We start from the raw sequence: 24,808 nt of genomic DNA, 5'->3' as shown, positions 1-24,808 counted from the left end.
CACTTGGGGAAAATGAGTCCGCTTCTTCAACATATGGTTTTTCCGCTTTTGTGAGGGAAGATTTATAGATCTGTATGTTAATTGGCAGAGATTCATGGTCAGTGAAATTCTGTGTGAGAACAAGTCTTGTCAGGGAGAGGAGCAATATCACGTCTGGGCTTTCAGGTTCTTTAATGGACGCACTGTAGATTAGTGGGGGATTACAAGAATCAAGCAGAGAGGGAAGCGGAGAGCTTGCCACAAGCACGCGCGGGACATCCCTGCCTTATTGTGTGTGAGGTTATTAACCCATATGCCGAGAACAGCATGATCCATCGTCTCCTCCGGAGGCTAGATCCTGGTATTGAAGAGCCTAGTACGTACCCCAGTATGGTGGCATGGGGGGTGGGTGCTTGTAACACTTCTCTTAGCTCTACCATGTTCATTATTTATTAGATTTGTATTATCAAAAGTGAATACTAATTTGTTTGTCCACTAAATAAAAAAAATTTGAAAACAAAAACTCTCACAGTCCTTCTCACTGGGCCATATCCATTCCTTTATGATGCTGCTGCCTGTGTCTCCTGACTGTTTCCTGACTCTTATATTTCTGTATTCATGTACATAAACCAAACGCTAGGAGACCCGCAGCAGCATGGAAGATTGTCAGGAGGTAGGTTCTCATGGTGTAGGCCTTGGTGGTGTAGGCCTTGGTGGTGTAGGCCTTGGTGGTGTAGGCCTTGGTGGTGTAGGCCTTGGTGGTGTAGGCCTTTGTGGTGTAGGCCTTGGTGGTGTAGGCCTTGGCGGTGCAGGCCTTGGCGGTGCAGGCCTTGGTGGTGCAGGCCTTGGTGGTGTTGTTTTCTTTTTTGGGGGGGGGGGGGGCTGGCGCTGTCTTTTGGTCTTAATGTTTCTGATGTGTTTATTTACATTTTGAGTCCTTGCAACAACCCTTTTAATAAATTGTTAGTACAAACGAAATTTAAGAAACTTGGTAATACACGTTGGAATTTTATTTTTCATTCTCCTTGTATGAACAACTTTATTTTCACCTACTGCTGAACTCATCCTCTATGCCAGTGTTCCCCAACTCCGGTCCTCAAGAGCCGCCAACAGGTCATGTTTTGAGGATTTCCTTAGTATTGCACAGGTGATTGAATGCTTGCCTGTCCAGGTGATGCAATTATCACCTGTGCAATACTAAGGAAATCCTGAAAACATGACCTGTTGGTGGCTCTTGAGGACCGGACTTGTGGAACACTGCTCTACGCTGAACATCAGCTCAAATGGTTTTGCACAAGGCAAGATGGACTGCCTGCACAGTGAGGTGTCAGGTTACAGCTCCTATTATACTCTATGAAATAGAAAGGGGAGCCTATAAGCTAGATGAGTACTCCACACAGTAAGAGGCCAGGCAGACCCAGGCAAACTGTGCTGCAGCTTCTAGCAAAAGTGTTTAATTTTAATGCACTGTGAATGCGGAACAATAAGCTCTTAAACTTTAAAGTGGTTGTCAACTACTGGGCATCCCCTGCTTAATCAACTCCGGAATCTGGACCCCAATTTAAATAAAAACTTGGATATTCGTTTCCCATAGCGGCACTGTTCCTACAATTTCGGCACCCCAGTTGCTGTGTGTCAAGGTACATCTGTCAATCGGTGTTGTGGGCGGGGCTTTACACAGCTTAGCATTCTGAGCTCTGCTAGATCTGCAGCAGAGAATACGGTGATTGTATCAAAATGACAGCAAGCATTCTAGTAAGTGACACATCACTGGAATCAGGGTCCCTGCCCCTACATCATGCTGCTCTCGTATTACATAGTAAAAACCTGGTGACCGATTCACTTTAATTATTACACTCTAGGAGATTTTCTGCTCACATTCTGTATTTATTATATTTTAGTGGTTTAATATGTGAGCATTCTGAATGTTCGGGATTGTTTCGCAATTTTGGGCTCAGGAACAATTTTTTCCATATGCAAGTAACTACTACGTCAGTAACCACTGATGCGTGATTTGGTGTTAATCCCATTATTATACCGTTAGGTGGGGTATTCACTCACAATGTGAACTTTCAGCATTTTTTTTTTTTATATCTCCCTTACCAGAAATAGTAAACTTAGTATGGAGGGTTCTCCGAATTAAGTAGGAGGTTGTTTGGAGCCTCTTTCCTCTAACTATAAAGTTGTTTCATCACGCAACCCTATTACCATATCGCCCCTGCACGAGACCCCTATCAAGAGACATCAGGAAAAGTTTATGTTGGCTGCTTTTTCTCCTACAGAGGCCACAAAGGGGGAAATGTAGCCATCCATGCGGCCTCTTAGATGAACGTAACACAGGGATGGACCAGGTCCCCCATGGTGAGGTCCAACTGCTTGTTTACAATTCTCAACCTTTGACCTAACTGGGCTTCTGGATAGGGGGTTTTGAATTGAGGAAACCATTTTGAGGGCACCGTGTGTAACAAGATTTTGCAATTTTATCATGCCTTTGTTTGCTGCCCTAAAGGACTGATTTGTCAAGTATGATTTTTTGTTTGTTTGTTTTTATGCCAAAGCAAAATTTTGAGACTTTTGGCCTTTCCACGATAGTTTTGACCAGGTCCACCAAAATGGGCTGAGTTGGGATAGGGCGTTGGCACTGAGCTTATTCACAACAAGCTGTGGCATCCAAACTGAAGTGAGATTTGTGACATGGTGCCTCTTATTGAATCGGGAACATCCTGATTCCAACATGTTTCCTTATCCCGACCGGCATGAACAACACCAGTCTCGATGAATCAGGAGGACCTCTTAAGAGCAGGCGCAGATTTGTGCCAAAATTTATGGTGAAAACCGCTCAAAAACGTGCAAAAGTTTCAATCAATTTGCCACTTTTTAGGGCCTAATTTACATCAAAAACTGGTGCAAATGGTTTGATGAATGGAGGCCACTGAGTTGTTTTTTAATTCTATGGTCAGTTGAAAGTTGAAATGGGAAAAATCTTGCTATAAAACGTTTGTCTGGAGCCCTGGGTTTTTTTCTTCTTTATCTATAAACGTCATTTAATTTTTTATAATGTTTGGAAGTTACCGGTACACACTGACGACAAAGCCACTAATTCCATATTTTGATTGAGTAGCTCTTCGCTGTGAGAAAATCGAGGTTTTCCTAATCCCGAGACAGACATTTCATTTACTGTGCAATAAAAGCATAATGGAGCTTGAGCTAGGACTCATTAACGCCCCCTCTTCACTGCCATCTGTACTCTTCACCAGCACAAGTGGCTTTCACTTCAGCTCAAATCTGACAAGTACTTTCTTCCTCTATTCAGGAGAGCCCCTCAAAGGCAACTCCTTAAAATGGTTTTCTCTGTATTTCACCCTCTCTTCGGTGTACTTGACCTGCCTCAAACCATTGCTTCTGATGCTAAGCGTTTAAAATTTGCCTCCTCCCGAACACCCTTTTTCGGGGTGTGTGAGGACGTTCCTAACGTGCAGACAACTTGTGCTTTGTGCACCCGAATTTTTTTTACTTTTCACTTTCTTCTAATTAGAAATCTTCGAAGGAAAAGTGGACTATTGATCAAAAGTCTCTCAGCAAAATTGTGGAACACAACCCCGGCATTGTTTATAAAGTCTTCATTCTACGGGGACCTCCTCTCATTGTTGGCAGAGCTTCAGTAGATGACCCTTTGGCCATATTTAAAAAAGTTCTGGCCTTCTTTGAAGGGAAACTGGTTGAAGGTCATCATGGTCTATATACAATGCCCAGTAGAACAGAAAGGAGGCAGTCGGTCTCTGATTAGGCAGGGTGCTGCTTCGTGTCGATTTCGACTGTTTGGGCTCCTTGTTTACCGACATTTTTAGATTGAAAATCTAGTTGATTGCACGGATTGGCTAACAAACAGGAAATCCATACATGTGTTGTGGCTTTCGAAGAGCCGCGGGACTTGAACACATTTTTTGAGCACGCCGAAGTCACTCGGTTATCGCATGAACATGTTCGGATAACTCCTTATCCGAGAACGTTTGCCCATCGTTATTAGATGCCTAAAAAAAAAATGTCAACTTTGACAGATTTTGGGTTACGGAGTGACTCTTGACCGGGGTGGAGCTCTTCTTGGGGGGGAAAATATGTTTAATCTCCTTGTAAGAATTTATTTTTAATCTTTTGAGTTGTATACTTTTTAATTTTTGATATTACAAAATGCCGCGTGTATAGGAGTAATCACCCCCCATTTTTCTTTAGCATGTCGGAATGAGATTTTCTCGCTTTCGATGATACAGTCCCGTCTTGCAGAGAGACTAAATGGAAGGTTGCTAATAAATGCAGTCTTGCTTCTTTTTATGGTAGTTTTTTTATGTTAAAATTGGCTTTTACAAGAGCAAAGTGAAGGCTATTAACAGCGCATTCATTCGTTTGATATGTGCATGGACTAAAGATTGAGTAATACTCTTTGATGCTAATATGGCGCAACCCACTCTGATTGATGGCATCTGGTATTGTTTAGCATTTCTTTTTCCTCGCAGCCCTGGGTGGATTTCTGTCAGGAAAGGAGGCATGCTGGTATGTAAAGTCCAGCTGAAAAGACCCTAATAGAGGGGCCGGAGGAGTGGAAATACTGCCAACATGAGAAATTCCCTTTTTGGCTATAGATGGGACTCTCCATGAAGGTTCTTCAGACGTGTGATGGACGGAGTTCTAATGACTTTGGCTTGTTCTTGTCTCTTTGGATTCTTCATTGAGCTTGGGTTTTGTTTTTTGTTTTTTTTATAGGAAAATTGTTAGGATTCCGATGAATGCCAGTTGGAGAAAAATCGAATTTTGCCACATAATTTTTGAAGTTGTTTCTTGTGAAATCATGTGGAAATTCTTTTAGGAGGGAGGTATACAGTCTATATTTAAAACCGGTCAAGAGTGGGACGGATAAAAAGTTAATAAATACCGGAATTATGCCGAGACATTCATGTCTGTCTCGGGCATGCTGATGAGCTAGATTACAGGAGTTTATAAAAACTTATACTATTTTTATATTTAATTTTTTTTTCTTCTTTCTTTAAGCAAATTATAAATGTCTTGACCGATACTAACAAACCGCTTGACGGCCGTATAACACGGATGACGATTGCATCACAATACTCGGACTCGCTGGCAGCTCTCCTGATCAGCACGTATTTCTATGCAGCTGTCACGCTCTGGTCAGGAGAGCCGCCAGCCGTCCATGCACTGCAATGCGGTCGTTGTCCATGTTATACAGCCGTTTTACTGTGCCTTTTATAAGGGTACTGATATGGCAAGTTTATCTGTACTCAACTCTTCGTGAATTTTTGGCATAGTTTCTGTTGCAAAAATCTTCTACTAGCTACAGAACAAGTCCTTTTAAGGATATATTTTACACAGTGACTTTTTCAGATGGACTCTAAAAAACACCCCGTGCAATGAACAAAACAACATTTTCCTTCTAATTTCACTTCTTTTATCCACTTCTAGGTTCGGAAACTTTTAAGGGGTTACAATTGACGTACTCATTCTTCGGGCAGCTTCCGCTTGGAAGCTGCTCAATCTATATGCTTAACAGTATAGAATAAGACGCAAGCAGCGGAGCCACTTCAAGAATGACTGCATTTTCCTGAAGTTGTTTTGCCTGGGAAAACTCAGTGCTGTGGGCATATAGACTGGTGGAGAGAAAAAAAGCAAGAGCATGCTGCAGATTTGCCATGTCAAGGTGAACTTTGATCTAAAATCACCTCAGATGGTGGTTCCGAAAGGGAAGAGAATTAAAATACTATTCTACTAGACGTGTTTGACCCCCAACTCATTCTTCAGTCTGTTATGTACCATGATACAAAGAGGCTGTAGAAACCAAACGGTCCATCATTTTAACTGATAGAAAGCTTTTTTGCCACAAGGTATCAGATAAACATGAAAAAGGAACAAGTTACCCTTTCTCCCGTAGGGGTCCACAACTGATATGGAAAATGGAGTGCTGCCTTCTTTTTTGGAATATATATATATACTAGCTGTACTACCCGGCTTCGCCCGGGTTAATGACTGCTGTTAGCAAAATAGAATGTGTTAACAAAAATTTATTCTGCACACAAAAACCACAAAACAAATAGATAGAAATGTAATTATTAAAAGGCAAAAACTAAGCAAATAGAAGCATTTCACAACATATATTAGCTTTGTTATACTGAGAATGTCTTTGTTGCCTATATTAACCAATCAGAGCTCAGGTTAATTAACTGTAGCAAAATAGAAGCTGAGCTGTGATTGGTTGCTATTGGCAGCCTGATAAATCCCCAGCCAACAGGAAGCCCTCCCCCCTGGCAGTATATATTAGCTCACACATACACATAATAGACAGGTCATGTGACTGACAGCTGCCGTATTTCCTATATGGTACATTTGTTGCTCTTGTAGTTTGCTTATTAATCAGATTTTTATTTTTGAAGGACAATACCAGACTTGTGTGTGTTTTAGGGCGAGTTTTATGTGTCAAGTTGTGTGTGTTGAGTTGCGTGTGGCGACATGCATGTAGCGACTTTTGTGAGATGAGTTTTGTGTGGCGACATGCGTGTAGCAACATTTTGTGTGTTGAGTTGCATGTGACAGGTTAGTGTAGCAAGTTGTGTGCAGCAAGATTTGTGCATGGCGAGTTTTGCGCGTGGCGAGTTTTATGTGTGGTGCATTTTGAGTATGTGCAAGTTTTGTGTGAGGCAACTTTTGCATGTGGTGCAACTTTTGTACATGTGGCAATTTTTCTGTGTGTGCAAGTTTTGCATGAGGTGAGTTTTCCATGAGGTGAGTTTTGCACGTGTGGCGAGTTTTGCGTGAGCCTAGTTTTGCATATGGCGAGTTTTGCATGTAGCGAGTTTTGAGTGGTGACTTTTGTGTTTCGACTTTTATGTGGCGAGGTTGGTGTGTGTGTGTGGTGAAATGTGTGCTGAGGGTGGTATATGTGTTCAAGCACGTGGTAGTGTGTGGCGCATTTTGTGTTTGTGTTCATATCCCCGTGTGTGGTGAGTATCCCATGTCGGGGCCCCACCTTAGCAACTGTACGGTATATACTCTTTGTCGCCATCGCTCTCATTCTTTAAGTCCTCATTGTTCACATCTGGCAGCTGTCAATTTTCCTCCAACACTTTTCCCTTCACTTTTTCCCCATTATGTAGATAGGAGCAAAATTGTTTGGTGAATTGGAACGCGCGGGGTTAAAATTTCACCTCACAACATAGCCTATGACGCTCTCGGGGTCCAGACGTGTGACTGTGCAAAATTTTGTGGCTGTAGCTGCGACGGTACAGATGCCAATCCCGGACATACACACATACATACATACACACATTCAGCTTTATATATTAGATATACCTGTATGTAATCTCCTGTATATAGTATATACCTGTGTGTCATCTCACCTATATATAGTATATATCTGTGTGTCATCTCCTGTATATAGTATATACCTGTATGTCATCTCCTCCTATACATAGCATATACCTGTGTCATCTCCTCCTGTATATACTATATACCTGTAGGTAATCTGCTCCTGTATATAGTATATACCTGTGTGTCATCTCCTCCTGTATATAGTATATACCTGTATGTCATCTCCTCCTGTATGTAGTATGTACCTGTATGTCATCTCCTCCTCTATATAGTATATACCTGTGTGTCATCTCTCCTGTATATAGTATATATCTGTGTGTCATCTCCTCCTGTATATAGTATATACCTGTGTGTCATCTCCCCTGTAAATAGTATATACCTGTGTGTCATCTCCTGTATATAGTATATAGCTGTATGCCATCTCCTCCTGTATTAGCCCTCGTTCACACGTTATTTGGTCAGTATTTTTACCTCAGTATTTGTAAGCTAAAATGGCAGCCTGATAAATCCCCAGCCAACAGTAAGCCCACCCCCTGGCAGTATATATTAGCTCACACATACACATAATAGACTGGTCATGTGACTGACAGCTGCCGGATTCCTATATGGTACATTTGTTGCTCTTGTAGTTTGTCTGCTTATTAATCAGATTTTTATTTTTGAAGGATACCAGACTTGTGTGTGTTTTAGGGCGAGTTTCGTGTGTCAAGTTGTGTGTGTTGAGTTGCGTGTGGCGACATGCATGTAGGGACTTTTGTGAGATGAGTTTTGTGTGGCGACATGCGTGTAGCAACTTTTTGTGTGTCGAGTTGCATGTGACAGGTTAGTGTAGCAAGTTGTGTGCAGCAAGTTTTGCGCATGGCGAGTTTTGCGCGTGGCGAGTTTTATGTGTGGTGCCTTTTGAGTATGTGCAAGTTTTGTGTGAGGCAACTTTTGCATGTGTTGCAACTTTTGTGTATGTGGCAATTTTTCTGCGTGTGGCAATTTTTCTGCGTGTGCAAGTTTTGCGTGTGGCGAGTTTTGCACGTGTGGCGAGTTTTGCATGTGGAGAGTTTTGCGCGTGGCGAGTTTTGAGCGGCGACTTTTGTGTTTCTACTTTTATGTGGCGAGGTTGGTGTATGTGTGGTGAAATGTGCACTGAGGGTGGTATATGTGTTCGAGCACGTGGTAGTGTGTGGCGCATTTTGTGTGTGTGTTCATATCCCCGTGGTGGTGTGATTATCCCATGTTGGGGCCCCACCTTAGCAACTGTACAGTATATACTCTTTGGTGCCATCGCTGTCATTCTTTAAGTCCCCCTTGTTCACATCTGGCAGCTGTTAATTTGCCTCCAACACTTTTCCTTTCATTTTTTCCCCATTATGTAGATAGGGGCAAAATTGTTTGGTGACTTGGAAAGCGCGGGGTTAAAATTTCACCTCACAATATAGCTTTGACGCTCTCAGGGTCCAGACGTGTGACTGTGCAAAATTTTGTGCCTGTAGCTGCGACGCCTCCAACACTTTTCCTTTCACTTTTTCCCCATTATGTAGATAGGGGCAAAATTGTTTGGTGAATTGGAAAGCGCGGGGTTAAAATTTCACCTCACAACATAGCCTATGACGCTCTCGGGGTCCAGACGTGTGACTGTGCAAAATTTTGTGGCTGTAGCTGCTACGGTTCAGATGCCAATCCCGGACATACATACATACATACATACATACACACACACACACATTCAGCTTTATATATTAGATATATAATATACCATTCCATTGCAGATTTTGTTTTATGTTTGGGATCATTGTCTTGTTGGAAGACAAATCTCCGTCCCAGTCTCAGGTCTTTTGCAGACTCCCAACAGATTTTCTCCAAGAATGGTTTTGTATTTGGCTCCATCCATCTTCCCATCAATTTTAAACATCTTCCCTGTACCTGCTGAAGAAAAGCAGGCCCAAACCATGATGCTGCCACCACCATGTTTGACACTGGGGATGGTGTGTTCAGGGTGATGAGCTGTATTGCCTTTACGCCAAACATATCGTTTGGCATTGTTGCCAAAAAGTTTGATTTTGGTTTCATCTGACCAGAGCACTTTCTTCCACATGTTTGGTGTGTCTCCCAGTTGGCTTGTTGCAAACTTTAAACAACACTTTTTATGGATATCTTTGAGAAATGGTTTTCTTCTTGCCACTCTTCCATAAAGGCCAGATTTGTGCAGTGTACGACTGATTGTTGTCCTATGGACAGACTGTCCCACCTCAGCTGTAGATCTCTGCAGTTCATCCAGAGGGATCATGGGCCTCTTGGCTGCATCTCTGATCAGTCTTCTTCTTGTTTGAGATGAAAGTTTCGAGGGACGGCCGGGTCTTGGTAGATTTGCAGTGGTATGATACTCCTACCAGTTCAATATGATCGCTTGCACAGTGCTCCCTGGGAAGTTTAAAGTTTTGGAAATCATTTTGTATCCAAATCCGTCTTCTTTAAACTTCTCCACAACAGTATCACGGACCTGCCTGTTGTGTTCCTTGGTCTTCATGATGCTCTCTGTGCTTCAGACAGAACCCCTGAAGCAGTTTTAGTTTTTAGTGCTGCAGCTGAATGATTTACATATATTAGCCAGCATAAGTACATGTGGGGGTTGCCTGGTTGCTAGGGAATCGCCACATGTACTTTATGCTGGCTAACAGATGCGCTAAAAACTAAAACTTTGAGCACTAAAAAATACTCGGAGGACACCCAAGCGTGCTCTGGAAATCTTGAGTAACGAGTATAAACGCTCATCGCTAATCCACAATAAACTTCTGCAGTGAGTTTGCTGCTCTGAAAGTAAAGGGGCCGAATAATATTGCACGCCCCACTTTTCAGTTTCTGAATTTCCACAAAAATGTAAAATAATCAATAAATTTCGTTCAGCTTCACAATTGTGTTCTACTTGTTGTTGATTCTTCACCAAAAATGTACATTTGGTACATTTGGTAACTTTATGTTTGAACCATGATATGTGGGAAAAGGTTGAAAAGTTCCAGGGAGCCGAATACTTTTCGCAAGGCACTGTGTGTGTGTGTGTGTGTTATATATATCAGCTAGGCTTACCTCATTTGGTTGTTAATTTTTACCTGAATATTAATGGATTCCTTCTCTTCAGTTAGGTAATGTGACCACCTGGAAATTACATGGTATTATGTTTATTGATGGATAGGTGGGTGTTACCATCACAGTCCCCAATACAGTATATGAACGATGAAATTGCATGGACTGTACTACTGAAATTCTTAAGTTCTTCTTAAATGGAGTAACAAACTCCTATCACAAATACTGATGATGATTAGACAGTTCCTTTCATACAGTTAAAATGGAGAGCACAGTTGAACCTTCTGACTGTATATTTGTAATCAATTATCTCATTTAGGAGAATCTATTGGGAAGGATAATCACACTGTTCCCACGGCATGCAGGAATAACACTTGATCTAGCTGCACATGTGATTTTTATACTGATGCATTATGGGATTGATAGCAATGAATTGAGGAATAAACTGCAGGTTGAAATATGATACAGGAAAGAGAAATATCTTGGTAACGTGTTAGCCAGTAGATACAAAAATATTTAGAATTGAGAGTCCTCAGTGGTTGATACCTTTTGATACCTGGTTGATGCCTTTTAATGGCTAACTGAAAAGATGGTAACAAATTGCAAGCTTTTGAGACTACTCAGGTCTCTTCATCAGGCATAAACTAGTCTTTGCCTGATGAAGGGACCTGCATAGACTTAGTCTATGCCTGACGAAGAGAACTGAGTAGTCTCGAAAGCTCGCAATTTGTAACCATCTTTTCAGTTATCCGGTTGAAATGTGGGAATCAAGATAGAGGCTGAAGAGAAGAAAGATGAGGATAAACTGCAGGGAAGCAAGTCCTCCACATATAGAAGAATTGCAGGGTGTAATAGACAATTGGGGGGTGCAAGGACTGAGAAAGAATTGATAGACTTCCTTAAATAGGTCAGGAAACAATAAATACCATTTCACAGGGGTAAGATCAAGTCACTAGAATTTCCACCTATTTGGTTTCAATAGAAATTCGTATGTCAGCCATAACTACTTGAAGAATGGGCAAAATTTGATGTGACCGTAAAGTTTCATACCCCAAAAATCTGAAAATTATTGTTGAAATCTGGCTGATGTAGTTTATGGGCTTTCCAACCTACCATGGTCCATATGGTGAGCGCAAGGGTTCTTTTCCTTTCCTAGAAGTCTGTAAGTTCCGTATACTGGGGAACGTTCACAGCCGATGGGTCGAAGGTCACATTCCATCCTCTTTATACTCATCTGCTGGAAACCAGAGTGAGGGAATTGGATGCATTCAAAGTATCTGTGAGCCATTTTATCCCTGTCCTGTGCCATCCGGCGTGCGCTCAGTCCCACATATGGGATGCATTGTGCAACACATTTCTTTGCATCCCTGTCATCCGCCTCCGACCGCAACGTCGGTGTACGACAGGATGGAATCCAATCCTAGTTTTGCTGCAATTATGTAAATGAGCCACAGACAAAACCACCCCTCTCCCAGGACGACCATCATCGCCGCAGATGTTGTGTATGTCTGCGGATTGTGGGATCTGTCAGACCTTACATATGGCTCTTGCATTTCCCCCATTTATTTCTCCTATGCTGGGATGTTTAACCCCCTTCCCACCATCTGACCTACTATTACATAATGGGTGGTATTTCACATGAACTTCTGTACAATTACCACAATCACACATACTGTTATAAAAATTGTGGGACTAAATTAAAGCGAATCTATGAGAAGATGTTTGCTATTTAATCTGATGTAGGGACAGAGACCCTGATTCCAGCGATGTGTCAGTTATTCGGCTGTGTGCTATAGTTTTAATGCAATCAGTATTTTATCAGCAGGACTAGGTGTCATGTGGAAGGCAGTCTGGCTAATCTGCGTAACCACGCCCCCACCACTGATTGGTTGCTTCTTGTGTGCATGTCAGCAAGCTGCCAATCAGGATTGTGGGCAGGGTTATATCTACAATAGAAAAAACAGGGATTCTAACAAAACACCACCATGTAGTCCAGTAAGTGACACACAGCTGGAATCAGGATCTCTGCCTCTACATCATGCAATTCTCAGATTACATAGCAAGAGCCTGCTGACAGATTGGCTTTAATTATTAAGCGGTAGGAGATTTTATACTCACATTCTGTCTTTATTATATTTTGGTGGTTTAATGTATGAACGTACTGAGCGTTCTGCATGGTTTTGCAATTTTGGGGTCAAAAACTGTTCTTTTGCATATGCTAGTAACTACTACATCAATAACCACTGAGGCATGATTTGTTTTTAACTCCTTTTATTACGGTATCTTGTTTTGGTTGTATTATTATTGTGCAGGCATAACAAAAAAAAACAAGCAATAAAAAAGCAAAAACAAAAAAACAACAAAAACTTTGCATTCCGAGTCCCATTGTGTATCCAAACAGTCTACAACCCCATATATGTTATCTATCGTTTTACTCCGGAGATAATTGGTAACAAATTTTGTGGTGTTTTTTTTTTTTTTTTTTTTAATCATACGTTTTGTTAAAATGAAAAAATTGAGGGTTAAGTAACATCTAATGGAAACAATCATCTTTGCATTAATTCCTGTAACGCACCTGAAGGGTTAACAAACGTCCCAAATACGATTTTAAATATTTGACAGGGTGCACTTTTTTAAATGGGGTCATTAGTGTATTGTTTCCAATATATAGGCCCCTTGAAGGCGCGTGAGAACCGAATCCGCTCCTAAAGAATAAGAGGTGTCTGGAAGTTTCTTTGTGAGATGGGAAAATGTTATTCTAAACGATGAGGAGTTTTCCCATGAACAAAAGTAGAACAGACCATGTTCCTGTACGATCAGACACAACCATTACACAGTACACAGCAGGGGCACATTTATAAGATTATCTCAGCACAGGAACATTTTATGTAAAAACATCCAATTGTGGAAATTATTATTATTCGAAGATCTATTGATTAAAATGAACTTTTGTTTGTGGGAAAACCCCTCTAAAAGCCGTGCAACCCCCCCCCCCCTCCCAAAAAAATAAAAAATTCAACAGCTTCCCCTTAGGCCATCCAAGATACATGTTGTTGTTATTATTATTTATTATTATTATAGCGCCATTTATTCCATGGCGCTTTACATGTGAGGAGGGGTGTACATAAAAAACAAGTACAATAATCTTGAACAATACAATTCACGACTGGTACAGGAGGAGAGAGGACCCTGCCCGCGAGGGCTCACAATCTACAAGGGATGGGTGAGGAATGGATACAGTAGGTGAGGGTAGAGCTGGTCGTGCAGTGGTTTGGTGGATCGGTGGTTACTGCAGGTTGTTGGCTTGTCGGAAGAGGTGGGTCTTCAGGTTCCTTTTGAAGGTTTTGATGGTAGGCGAGAGTCTGATATGTTGTGGTAGAGAGTTCCAGAGTAAGGGGGATGTGCGAAAGAAATCTTGTATGCGATTGTGGGAAGAGGAGATAAGAGGGGAGTAGAGAAGGAGATCTTGTGAGGATCAGAGGTGGCGTGCAGGAAAGTACCGGGAGACGAGGTCACAAATGTATGGAGGAGACAGGTTGTGGATGGCCTTGTATGTCATGGTTAGGCTTTTGTACTGGAGTCTCTGGGTAATGGGAAGCCAGTGAAGGGATTGACAGAGGGGAGAGGCCGGGGAATAGCGGGGGGACAGGTGGATTAGTCGGGCAGCAGAGTTTAGAGTAGATTGTAGGGATGCGAGAGTGTTCGAGGGGAGACCACAGAGCAGGGGCTTGCAGTAGTCAAGGCGGGAGATGATGAGGGCATGGACTAGGGTTTTTGCAGATTCTTGGTTTAGAAGTTGAAAGGGCTTGGATATGTGGTTTGAAGGAGAGATCAGTGTCAAGCATTACCCCGAGGAAGCAAGCTTGTGGGACTGGGGAGAGTGGGCAGCCGTTTACTTTAGTGGATAGGTAGGTTGGGGGGGTCGCGTGAGATGGGGGAAAGATGATGAATTCTGTTTTGTCCATATTAAGTTTTAGAAATCTGATGGAGAAGAAGGATGAAATAGCGGACAGACATTGAGGGATTCTGGTTAATAGGGTGGTGATATCTGGTCCAGAGATGTAGATCTGTGTGTCATCAGCATAGAGGTGATACTGAAAACCGTGAGGTTCTATGAGCTGTCCCAGGCCAAAGGTGTAAATGGAGAAAAGCAGGGGCCCTGGGACTGAACCTTGGGACTCCGACAGATAGAGGGCGAGGTTAGGAGGTGGTGTGTGAATGGGAGACGCTGAATGTCCGGTCAGTTAGGTATGACGAGATCCAGGATAGGGCCAAGTCTGTGATGCCAAGGGATGAGAGGGTCTGTAATAATAGGGAATGGTTCACTGTGTCAAAGGCAGAGGACAGGTCCAGGAGGAGGAGGACAGAGAAGTGTCGCTTGGCCTTTGCGGTTAATAGGTCATTGGTGACCTTAGCTAGGACCGTTTCAGTGGAGTGGTGTGACCGGAAGCCAGATTGTAAGCTGTCGAAGAGGGAGCAGGAAGAAAGATGGGAGGACAGTTCTCAAAATGGCGAGTGTCAACTGGACCATGGGCTCAATTGAGGATGGAGCAAGCCCGTCCTTTGTTCTGATGACTGTCTTCCAGGCTATTGGTGAGTGTTCTTAGTAGCCACATGGCACCATATTTTTTTTGTGTGCCATTTTTTCCTACCATGAATCCGAACCTGTACTGGTAACAAGCTGCTCTTACACAGGCTAGCATATACGGGTGATTTCCATGAACTGGTACTCATGAACACAGCAGGTGAGACGTCTCGGGTAGATTCCAAACAGACAATGCCGTTAAATTGCAGTCAATGAACAAATTACAGTAGTGCTTTAAAAAGCAGAGCTCAACAGCATCAAAAACTAAAGAAAAATCATCTGAGCATTCGCATAGTGTGAGACATGTGGTATGTTTTGTTTTTTTTTGTTTTTTTTATAACACTGGAGTCAAAATGGCAATTTCTTTAGATGGTGTTCCATATGTAGGGAGAATAAAAACTTCCATAAAAGTCAAAGCCAAAATGTGTAGCAGAAAATATTCCTTGCAATGGTTAGTTGCTTCCTCTAGTGTCGGCTTCGTCCTTGACCTTTGCTAAGATGAAGCGGGCGATGTACAAGCTAGGTACAGGTCAAGAGAAGAAACCATTTGGTGGAAAGCTGTGCACCTGTCGAGCATTCTTCTCCCAGCTGTTGTGTTGTCTGCAGTACATTAATCCATATCAGATCCATGATGGGCTGACTCTCTTGCATAACGATAAGATAAAAACATTCCTGTATACTGCCACGTGTCGAAATGAACGTGATGGTAATGCATCAGTAGATGTTTCCGGTGTTCATGCAGGTTATGGACGTTGAGTGTTTGAAGCGGACAACCATGTTCCCCAAAAGTGATCGATTCACGAACAATACCAGTTCCTTTGGAATTCGGTACGTTTAGGAAGGGAAAACCACTGTCGACCAGATATTTTCTGGCTGCTGCAAAGGAAGTTAAGTATTGCATGGCAGCCAAGCTGATAAATACGAGACGGTTGATGTCTGCCAAAGCATCGCCTTCACTCTAGGTCATATATGGAGCTTCTGACTTGAGGGCCTCACAAAACTGTGGTTGACTGCAGCCTTTTGACTGTTCCAGTGCAACACGCAACCGGGACAGCCACGAGGCTGGAAACAGTAGTGTCCCGCACCACTCGGTTGCCCTTCACCCGTCATCTCAATTTCACTGGTTTCTGCATACGTTGTATGATATCCGTGAATACAATGATCGAACTGGGAGTTGTCAGCTTGTTTTTCTGCCATTGAGCCTGTGTGCGTCTGTACATGTTAGAAACTGTGTGGACGTCATACTGAACATTGACATAATTTGGCGGTCTTTTGTTGGTGGCATCATACTGTACTGGGGAACTTTGTGGGGATATCCTACTGTATGTTGGGACATTTTATTTTAGGAGGGTTTTGTGAGGACATTCTTCTGGTTTGGGGGTGTTGTGAGGACCTTATCCTGTGTGGGGACATCATGCTGTGTCAGGGGCTGAATGGGTAAATAATAATGTGTGGCGGGGAGCTCTGTGTGGACATTGTACACATGTGACCTCCTATTCACGTAAGTGAGCGCTAACAACATTATCAAGCACCTGGGGTTGACACCATCTATTCCCATTGGTTCAGGGACTCCTTAAATACTACCACCCTCCCGCTTACCCTTCATACACTTCCCCTGAGGAAGCAGGGTGAAACGCGCGTTGGGACTCAGCACACATGGGTCAGCAAAACTGTAAAGTAAGGTTTTCCCTTTTCATTATCTCCATCTTCCGTTCTGATGCCTATTATTGTCACTCTGACATATTGCACAATGATTAGCTTCTTTACGATTCAGAGGATATATGCACTTGCACTTTATTTTGACATCACATGCTGTAATTCATTAGTTAGTTTTTTTAGGCAATTTATTCTTTGTTACCATTTAGTATGTATAATTATACTTGTATACTTATCTTTACTAATATACATAAAAATATGGGAGATGATATAGCAATATATGATACCATTTCTAAGTCTGCCATACTTGCCTCTACTAATAATTTGGCATATACTGTTTAATACTCACTCCACTGTGCATTAACTTTTGTGAAGTAGTGTTGCGTAGCATTACTTTTCTTGTTGACTGCATCCCTGTAGAAAGTCATGAGCAGCCTTACGAAGATTGCAAAAATAATTTGACCCATTAAAAAAAAAAAAAAAAAAAATCAGTATGAAGTCAGTTGCACAGATTTTTGTTGTGGTGGTCACTATAGAGTCTTAGATTATTTTATTTTTCTGGATGGAGCTGAAAAATGGAGATGGGTGCAACAGAATCTGCGCAGGTGTACATTCCGTATCCTTCTGCTCCCTGATATATTGTTCCCGTTTTCCCAGAAAAATTGGGAAAATGTATTGACTAAGTGTGAACGAACGTCAAGGATGATGTAAATGTCAATCATCTAGAAATGTTTTCTTGTTTAGTTAAATAAGACCACTTATTTCAGATTAATTTGATAAATGTTCTAAGGCTTCCGATATGTTCCATCATGTCCACCACCCATAGCGGACAATAGACCAGTCTTTAGTTTATATCAACAGAAGACTTGTTTAATAAATGGAGACAGACTGCAAAAATCTCCCCCCTACAGAATAAGGTTTTCTAAGGGTTATTGGAAGGACAGGACCCTCCGGGAATATTAACCACAGCGTCTACATAGTGCAAGACTTGAACCTATTTCAAAATAAACGAGCCGGGTTCTCCGCTCTGTCTCCTTTCTGTGTCAGAAGCGAAGGGGGAATTAGATGTAGTGGTTTATGGCTTACATCTACTTGGCGTAAGAGAGAACAGCGGTGACATGCTGAACCCGCTCATGAATGTTGTAATTATCTGGTGCAAGAGTTAAACCAGCAGTAGAAGTGTCGCTCTCGTCGCCCACCCTTCCAATTTTAGGAGCCCGAAAGACGATGGATGTTGTGGTGCCGAGATTGAGACGCCTTGTCTGCTTTCCTTCCTTTTTCCTCCTGTTATTTTTCCCCTTTTTCTTAAACCTATATTGTGCCTCCTTGCATTAACCCCCTTGTGCCTTCAAAATTATTCTACTGCGTTACGATCACTTAGTATTTTTCTTCACGATTTCTTTTATGGCCCTCAAAACACTCTACAGAGCCATGCAAAGCTGTCGCCAACCAATCTCCCCAATAGGGTTAACTGCCTAATTTCATTTTCACCTTCACTTAACTTTTCAGAGTAAACCATGGTGTGTACATGCAGAATAACCCTATTCCTGGCCATTATACGACTTCTATTCTGCCTTTTCAGCATCTATAAACTCCCTTCACTTGCAATTAAGTCTGAGATTGTAGGAGAAAAATAATTGCTATGATGTCTGCCATACGCTAAAGAGCGGGATTCCGGCGCTTCATTCCTTAGTTAGCACACAGACCGAAACAGCAGCTCCATGGATGACATTCTGAAGCAGTACTGAGCTGTGTAGATGTGAACTCCGCTCTGAAGAGTAGGTAATAGTCTTGTTAGAATGCTCAGCACAACCTTTCTGTGTCTCCTCTGCTTGTTTTTTGTTTTGTTTTTTCACTGTCCTCTCCATATAGGATGTGTAGCCTGACTTCTCACTGTTCTGGAGGTCTGTACTGTTTTGACCAATACTGGGTTCATCTGTTTTTTTGTGGGTTTTTTTTTCCAGAGTGAATGATGAGTTCAGGATGGAGGTTTGGGAGTGGGAATGTTTTTTTTTTTGTTTGTTTGTTTTTATAAGTGGAGAAATATCATAAGCAGAATTCTCTGATAAGATATATTAGAAAGTTTCTTATATTCGCTTGTGCTATTTATTTATGCAAAGTTTGTGAAAGTTCTAATTTAGCTTAGTCTGAACTTGTGTTTTTTAAATGTGCTGATGAATTCGTGTAGGATATGTCCTGCTGTGAGCCCAATGTGTATCCGTTTCCTTTCTGGTCTTAAAATAATTTTCATGCTCTCCCTCGAGTAGACTTTATAAGCCGTCTTAAGAACATTCCTGCAGAATGGTTTGTTGGCATGTAGAACTGTTCAATGAATCTATTGAATTTCTTATGGATGTAAAGTGGAATTAAATGTTATACAGAAGCTTTGACTATGCAAACAATACAATTTTAATAAAGTGGTTTTTAAAACGACCATTCTCCCCCCTCACCTCCTAAATCGGCTTCGGAGGCAGTTTTGACCTGGATGAAGATCACCAAGTTCTGACTGTTCCACGTATACTTCTAGTCGGCACTCTTGGGATAGCGGTGCTTGTGTCAAGGGATGTCTTTCCACTTGCATATAATTGTAGAAAGACTGACGCTCATATATGTTTCAAAAGGTTTTCCAAAATGTACTCTATTTGATGATCAGTCCATCGTAAACTACGCGTTTTGGCTCTGGCAAAGGCGAAACACGTTGTCAATGATGTATCGATCATCAAATGGAATATATTTTGGTAATTATTTCAACATAAATGAGCACCAGTCTTTTTATAATCATGTTCTGGCTGATGAGACCTCAATAGGAAGATTTTTGGAAGCTCTGATTCAATAAATATTATCCATACTGGTTCTACATCTTTTCTTGTTCTATGATCACTTAGCCAGGAAATTGCTTTTATCTTCCATTCATTAGTGGTACAAATGTTTTAATTGACTGCTGACCGGTTCGTTTTCCTAGAGTTTGGGTCTCGCGTTTGGGTCTCGAGTTTCTCGTAAGTGATGAAAAAAAAAAATCTCCACGGTCTCCTTTCTGACAGTCCGTAAAAATCAGATGTCACCAGAGTGTGGTCTGATATTTTCATGGACCCACCGACTCTGCCGATTTTGATCCAACCCTCAGATCAAAATCTGTCATGTCGCTGATATTTTCCACAGACCACTTGGTACAAGGAAAAAATTTGACATGTTCACAGGCCCGTAAAATATAGGCACCAGTGCTATCTGGGAATAACATGGATAACACTCGTACGTGAAAATTGAAAGCGTGAACAAGCCCCATGTCAAAAAAAAAGTGTCCAGGAGATTTCTGGAACCTCATGGCTTTTGCTGGTTTTGTGTAACACGGCTTCTTTTCTGCAAAAATCTAAACTTCAAAACCTCTTCGTGTGAACATAGGCTGAAACTGTCCGTGTGCCTACAGTCCTGACGTGGAAAAGTCAGGGTCTCTTGATAAAAGTCTTGATAAAAGTCTTAACAGATGCAATCCTGCGGCTCCGCTCCCATCTCCTCTGTCTGAGATGTTCCTCCTCCAAGACTTCCATTCATTTTCTCTCCCCGAGGTGATGAGTGTAGATTTCATTCAGAGAATCCTCATGTCAGTCTCCTCCAGAGTATAAGGTGTGGTGATCCAGCACTCCGGAGCTTAACGTGCTTCTGTCATTGAAGAGAAATAGGATTAGGCATATCAAGGTACATTCTGGTGCCTCTCTGCTATAATATCCTTAATTACCCAGCAGTCTTCTGTTCCTGCGGACTTAAAAGCTATAATCCCTGTTATTAGATGTAAAAAAAAAATATTTTTTTTTCGCCTTTTGCAATATTGTCTCTCTGTATCAGTGAGTATAACATACACGACTTGTTTTATGGACGGCTAACATGAAGAGGCATGTTGGTGAAATCATAGGGCATTATTTGCTGTTTGACGAGATACGTGGACTTGTTGATGGAGGGGAGAAGAACAACCCGACGGAAACTGTGATCTGCTCTGAGTGCAATTTTTGTTTTTTTTAATATATTGCAGTCACTCGACTTACAATATTAATTTGCAATTTTTTTTAGAAATTGAATAATTGGTTGCAAACGTCCAAAATGTCTCCAAAGATGAAAAATGATAAAGATCAAGAGTCCTTCTAGAAGTTGGATATATGTTCGAAGCTGTAATTTATTTTCTATGTTGAGCTTCTTTTAAATGTTTTTTTTTTTTCTTGAAAAAAAAAAAAAAAAAAAAATCCCAACAAATTATCCCCTATTCTTATCACTGGGGGTCCAACACAACCCCCATCTTAATTGGGGCAGAAGTACACATTCTTGGCCTGTTATCCGTTCATTTTTATTGGGACTCCCGGAAAAGCCAAGTACATCATTCAGCTTTCTCAGTCAGTCCCTTAGATTAGACTGAACTACAGAGCTCCGTTCTCAGGATTGGTGGGACCCCTAGCAATAGACAAGCTATCCCCCATCCAAATAAGAAGGGATAACTTTAAATAAATGGAACCTTCTTAATTGGTGCCGAAAGAACAGCATGGAGAACCATCCAGAGTATGTGACACTGCCCTGTAGAGGGGTAATTCTAGACAATCGGCCCATGTAGTTCAGCATGGCTTCGATCACACACTAGGGAAGAGCTTGGCATGGAGCACTCTTAGATTGGAGGTGGACCGGTGGTCATGTCTTTAAACCAGAAAACTGTTGTGACCTGCCACCTGGTGTGTTTATTTTTTGTAATGAGGAAAATTGGCAGCGTCTTTTTTGTAGAACTTAATAATTTACTTTTTTTTTTGTTAGCGGCCTTTAGCTCAATCTCAAGTCATGGTAACATGGATGAACGATCTGTAGGAAGATTGAGTTTGTGCTAGCCTAGATAGATTCACCAGGGTCTTCTCAGTCATCACATCGATTGTATCAAGCCATCTGGTTGCTGGTCTTCCACTTCTTGTTCCTTCTATTTTTCCGACCATGATGTGATTCTCCAGTGATTGAACACCTCCTTCAAAGAGAGCAAAGTAGGCAAGTCTTTGCTTGGTGGTCCTTTCTTGGAGTGACATGTCTGGCAGGATTTGTTCCAAGATTGATTTGTTTGTTCTTCTTGCCATCCATGGTATTGATTAAATCCTTCACCACCACCACATTTCGAAGACGTCTATTTTGGATGGTTGACTACACTATTGTTTACCGGAGATAGAACAGAGTCTATTTCACCCAACACAGTGCGCCAATTCCATTGTATTGACGCATATGAAGGGGCACATCTAGGTACCGTTTTCTGGTCCTAACCTACCAACCCCCTTCACCATTGGAGTGTTCAGTGCTGAACATTGCTCTTGAGTGTGCACAACCTCATGCCCATTTTTTACCGAACCGCAGATCAATGTCATTGGCATTGTATGTCAAATGTCGATTCTGGTTATGGTGTCCTAGTAAAGACCCCATGAACTTTCATCCTTCACGCCCATACATTTCCCCACAGGCTGGGCTGGCAGGAAGCTCCTTATGAACAGAGACCAGTGAAGGTAGAAGGATGCAGCCGTTGCATCCATTGTAGGCCTGTGACTGTTTCTACCATGAGAGATGGAGCTTGATATCGCTAAATTCAGCACCTAGTGGAAGCAATGTCCAGACAGTCTTACATATTTATAATGATACTTAAAAAAAAAAAATTTGTTTTATATTATTTTTTTTTATCTATAATGGTAAATTGTGTTTTTTTTTCAAATGGTCAAATTTAATTTTCATGATGGAGATAATTTTCCTAACAATCACAGACAATCGTGTTTTTAATCCTTTCAGTGCCATGTGTAGTCTTTTTCTTTGCGTTAGATTTTTTTGTGATCATTTATATATTATTTTATTTGCTTAGGTAATCAATGTGGATGGAACTATGCGAAAAACCCTCATAGAAGACAAGCTGCCACACATTTTTGGTTTCACCCTGCTTGGAGATTACATCTATTGGACGGACTGGCAACGAAGAAGCATCGAAAGAGTTCACAAAGTCACGGCGAGTCGGGAAATAATAATCGATCAGCTGCCGGATCTAATGGGGCTCAAAGCAGCCAGTGTAACCAACACTTTTGGTAAGGTTATAGGCATTGGCTCATGTATATTTGATATCATGCGAATAAGAAAGAGAGGAACCACTCATATCTACATTTCCCTTATACAGTATGTGCTCGTTAGTAGATTTGCACTTAGGAGTGATATATTCATAAGGGAGGTATACTGCTGTAAATTTATATTCCCCTCCACCTCAACATTGGCACGTTTTTTGGTAAACCTATATGTGCTGTTTCATGGATGATGCAGAGGCTGCTGTAAGCACCTGAACTGCAGAACCATTTTCAAATGGACATTACATGAAACGTTACCAACTCGAGATGGAAGATTTCTCCATTCCGAGGTTCTCTTTTTTTTTTACAATACTGGAGCACACCCCTTCTCTGCAAAAGCTCATAATTGTCCAACAGCATGTCACATTAGCGTAAGATTGCAGGTATATACATGTACCTTCAAAGGAAAACATTTATTTGTGCCTTTAACAATTAAAGGATTTTGTTTTCTTACTTTGTTTTCTTTACAAGTAAACATCAATGCACATGTACACTTGGCACAATCTGCTAGTTTGTCATGTCTTAGTGTGCAGGCTTTGTTTTATTACTAAATTTTATCTTTAAATTTTAGTGGATGGGTTATTACTTTTTTTTTTTTTTTTTTACAACTGTGTTGTATTTCACAAGAATGAATAATAATAATAAAAATCTTGCAGTTTTCACACTGGCCACCGGGGCTATTTTACTCGGACTTCCCTGTTTCAAGAAATGCTACACTTACATTAGCAGCGACGTACAGACAGACATCTAATGAGCGTGTGCAAAAGTCCTTGTGAGTCGGAGAGGAGCAGGGTCGGAGCTGATTCTGTGTTATCAACTCTGTAGTTTGCTGTCATTGAATTTGTAGTCCTGCCTCTGACGATAACAAAATTGCTGTAAAGTATTTCTGAAATGACAGGAAATATGGGGCCGATTCATGAAGATTGGCGTAGATTGACGGTGTTGATAGAATATGAGGCACCAAATTCATTAAGAAGTGCACGCCACTCAATGATTTACGGTGTACCTCATTGAAATTCTTCAATTCGGGCATACCAAGCACCGCCACGTTTAGTTGGCGAGCTGACAACCATCTAGCCTGTTGTGTCGGCACAGTATTCTCGGGAATAGTTCTAGAAGGCCATGCTGGCCAAATTTCAACAAAATTCAAAGAATTTGGTAGTGGTTTAATTTCATTTTATTCCAGGTACCAACCCTTGTGCAGATCATAATGGAGGCTGTAGTCACCTCTGTTTCTTCACCCCCCGCGCCATCCGATGTTCCTGCCCGTTGGGATTAGAACTTCTGAGTGACATGAAAACCTGCATCATCCCGGAGGCATTCTTGGTTTTCACGAGCAGGGCAGCGATTCACAGGATTTCTTTAGAAACCAACAATAATAATGTAGCAATTCCACTGACGGGAGTTAAAGAGGCATCGGCTTTGGATTTCGATGTGTCGGATAATAGGATCTACTGGACAGATATCACACTCAAGGTACGATGTTGCGCCACGTTTTTAGTAGTCTACACTTTCATGTGTAGTTGGTGAAATAAAAAATGCTATTGCTAAAATCATATTCGTCATTGTTTGGGTTCCGACCAACTAGAAAATGGCGATTACTGAGTCTTGCCATCTGTGGTCGAAGTGTATATCAAAATTAGAGATTGAACCCAATTTACCAGTCTCCTGAATGTTTCCGATTAACCTCTCTCGGAACATCTTTGGATGATCAAGTGCCACCTTCGATCATGATTGCTGAAGCCAATTAGTGGCAGCAACAGCGATTGACTGCAGTGGTCATTTAGATAGGTGGCACATGGTCAGCTTCTAGGGGAGAAGGTAAGGGCGTTTGAGATTGACATTTCAAGCTGTTCTTTTCTTACCGGCTGGGTGAGTGCCAAAAGAGTCAATTCTGTTTCCAAACTAAAAATATGGGCTAACAGAGAGGACAATTTATCTAAGGGTATGTGCACACGCGATAAAAACGCATACATTATGCATCCTATCATTTAGAATGCATTCTGCATGTTTTGTGCACATGATGCGTTTTTTT

At 41.6% G+C, this 24,808-nt stretch overlaps 1 protein-coding gene across 1 annotated transcript in view; it reads left to right on the top strand.

Moving 5' to 3' along the window:
- Positions 1-24,808, top strand: part of LRP5 (LDL receptor related protein 5) — a 128,383-nt gene that overhangs the window by 62,672 nt on the left and 40,903 nt on the right. The window contains exons 8-9 of the mRNA XM_077287388.1: positions 22,524-22,740; positions 23,960-24,249. Of these exons, the coding sequence (XP_077143503.1) occupies positions 22,524-22,740; positions 23,960-24,249 (507 nt within the window). The remainder of the gene's footprint in view (positions 1-22,523; positions 22,741-23,959; positions 24,250-24,808) is intronic.

This window comes from Ranitomeya variabilis, chromosome 2, assembly GCF_051348905.1.
Source record: "Ranitomeya variabilis isolate aRanVar5 chromosome 2, aRanVar5.hap1, whole genome shotgun sequence".
Classification (NCBI taxonomy): domain Eukaryota; kingdom Metazoa; phylum Chordata; class Amphibia; order Anura; family Dendrobatidae; genus Ranitomeya; species Ranitomeya variabilis.
This window is presented reverse-complemented; position numbering and strand designations above follow the sequence as displayed.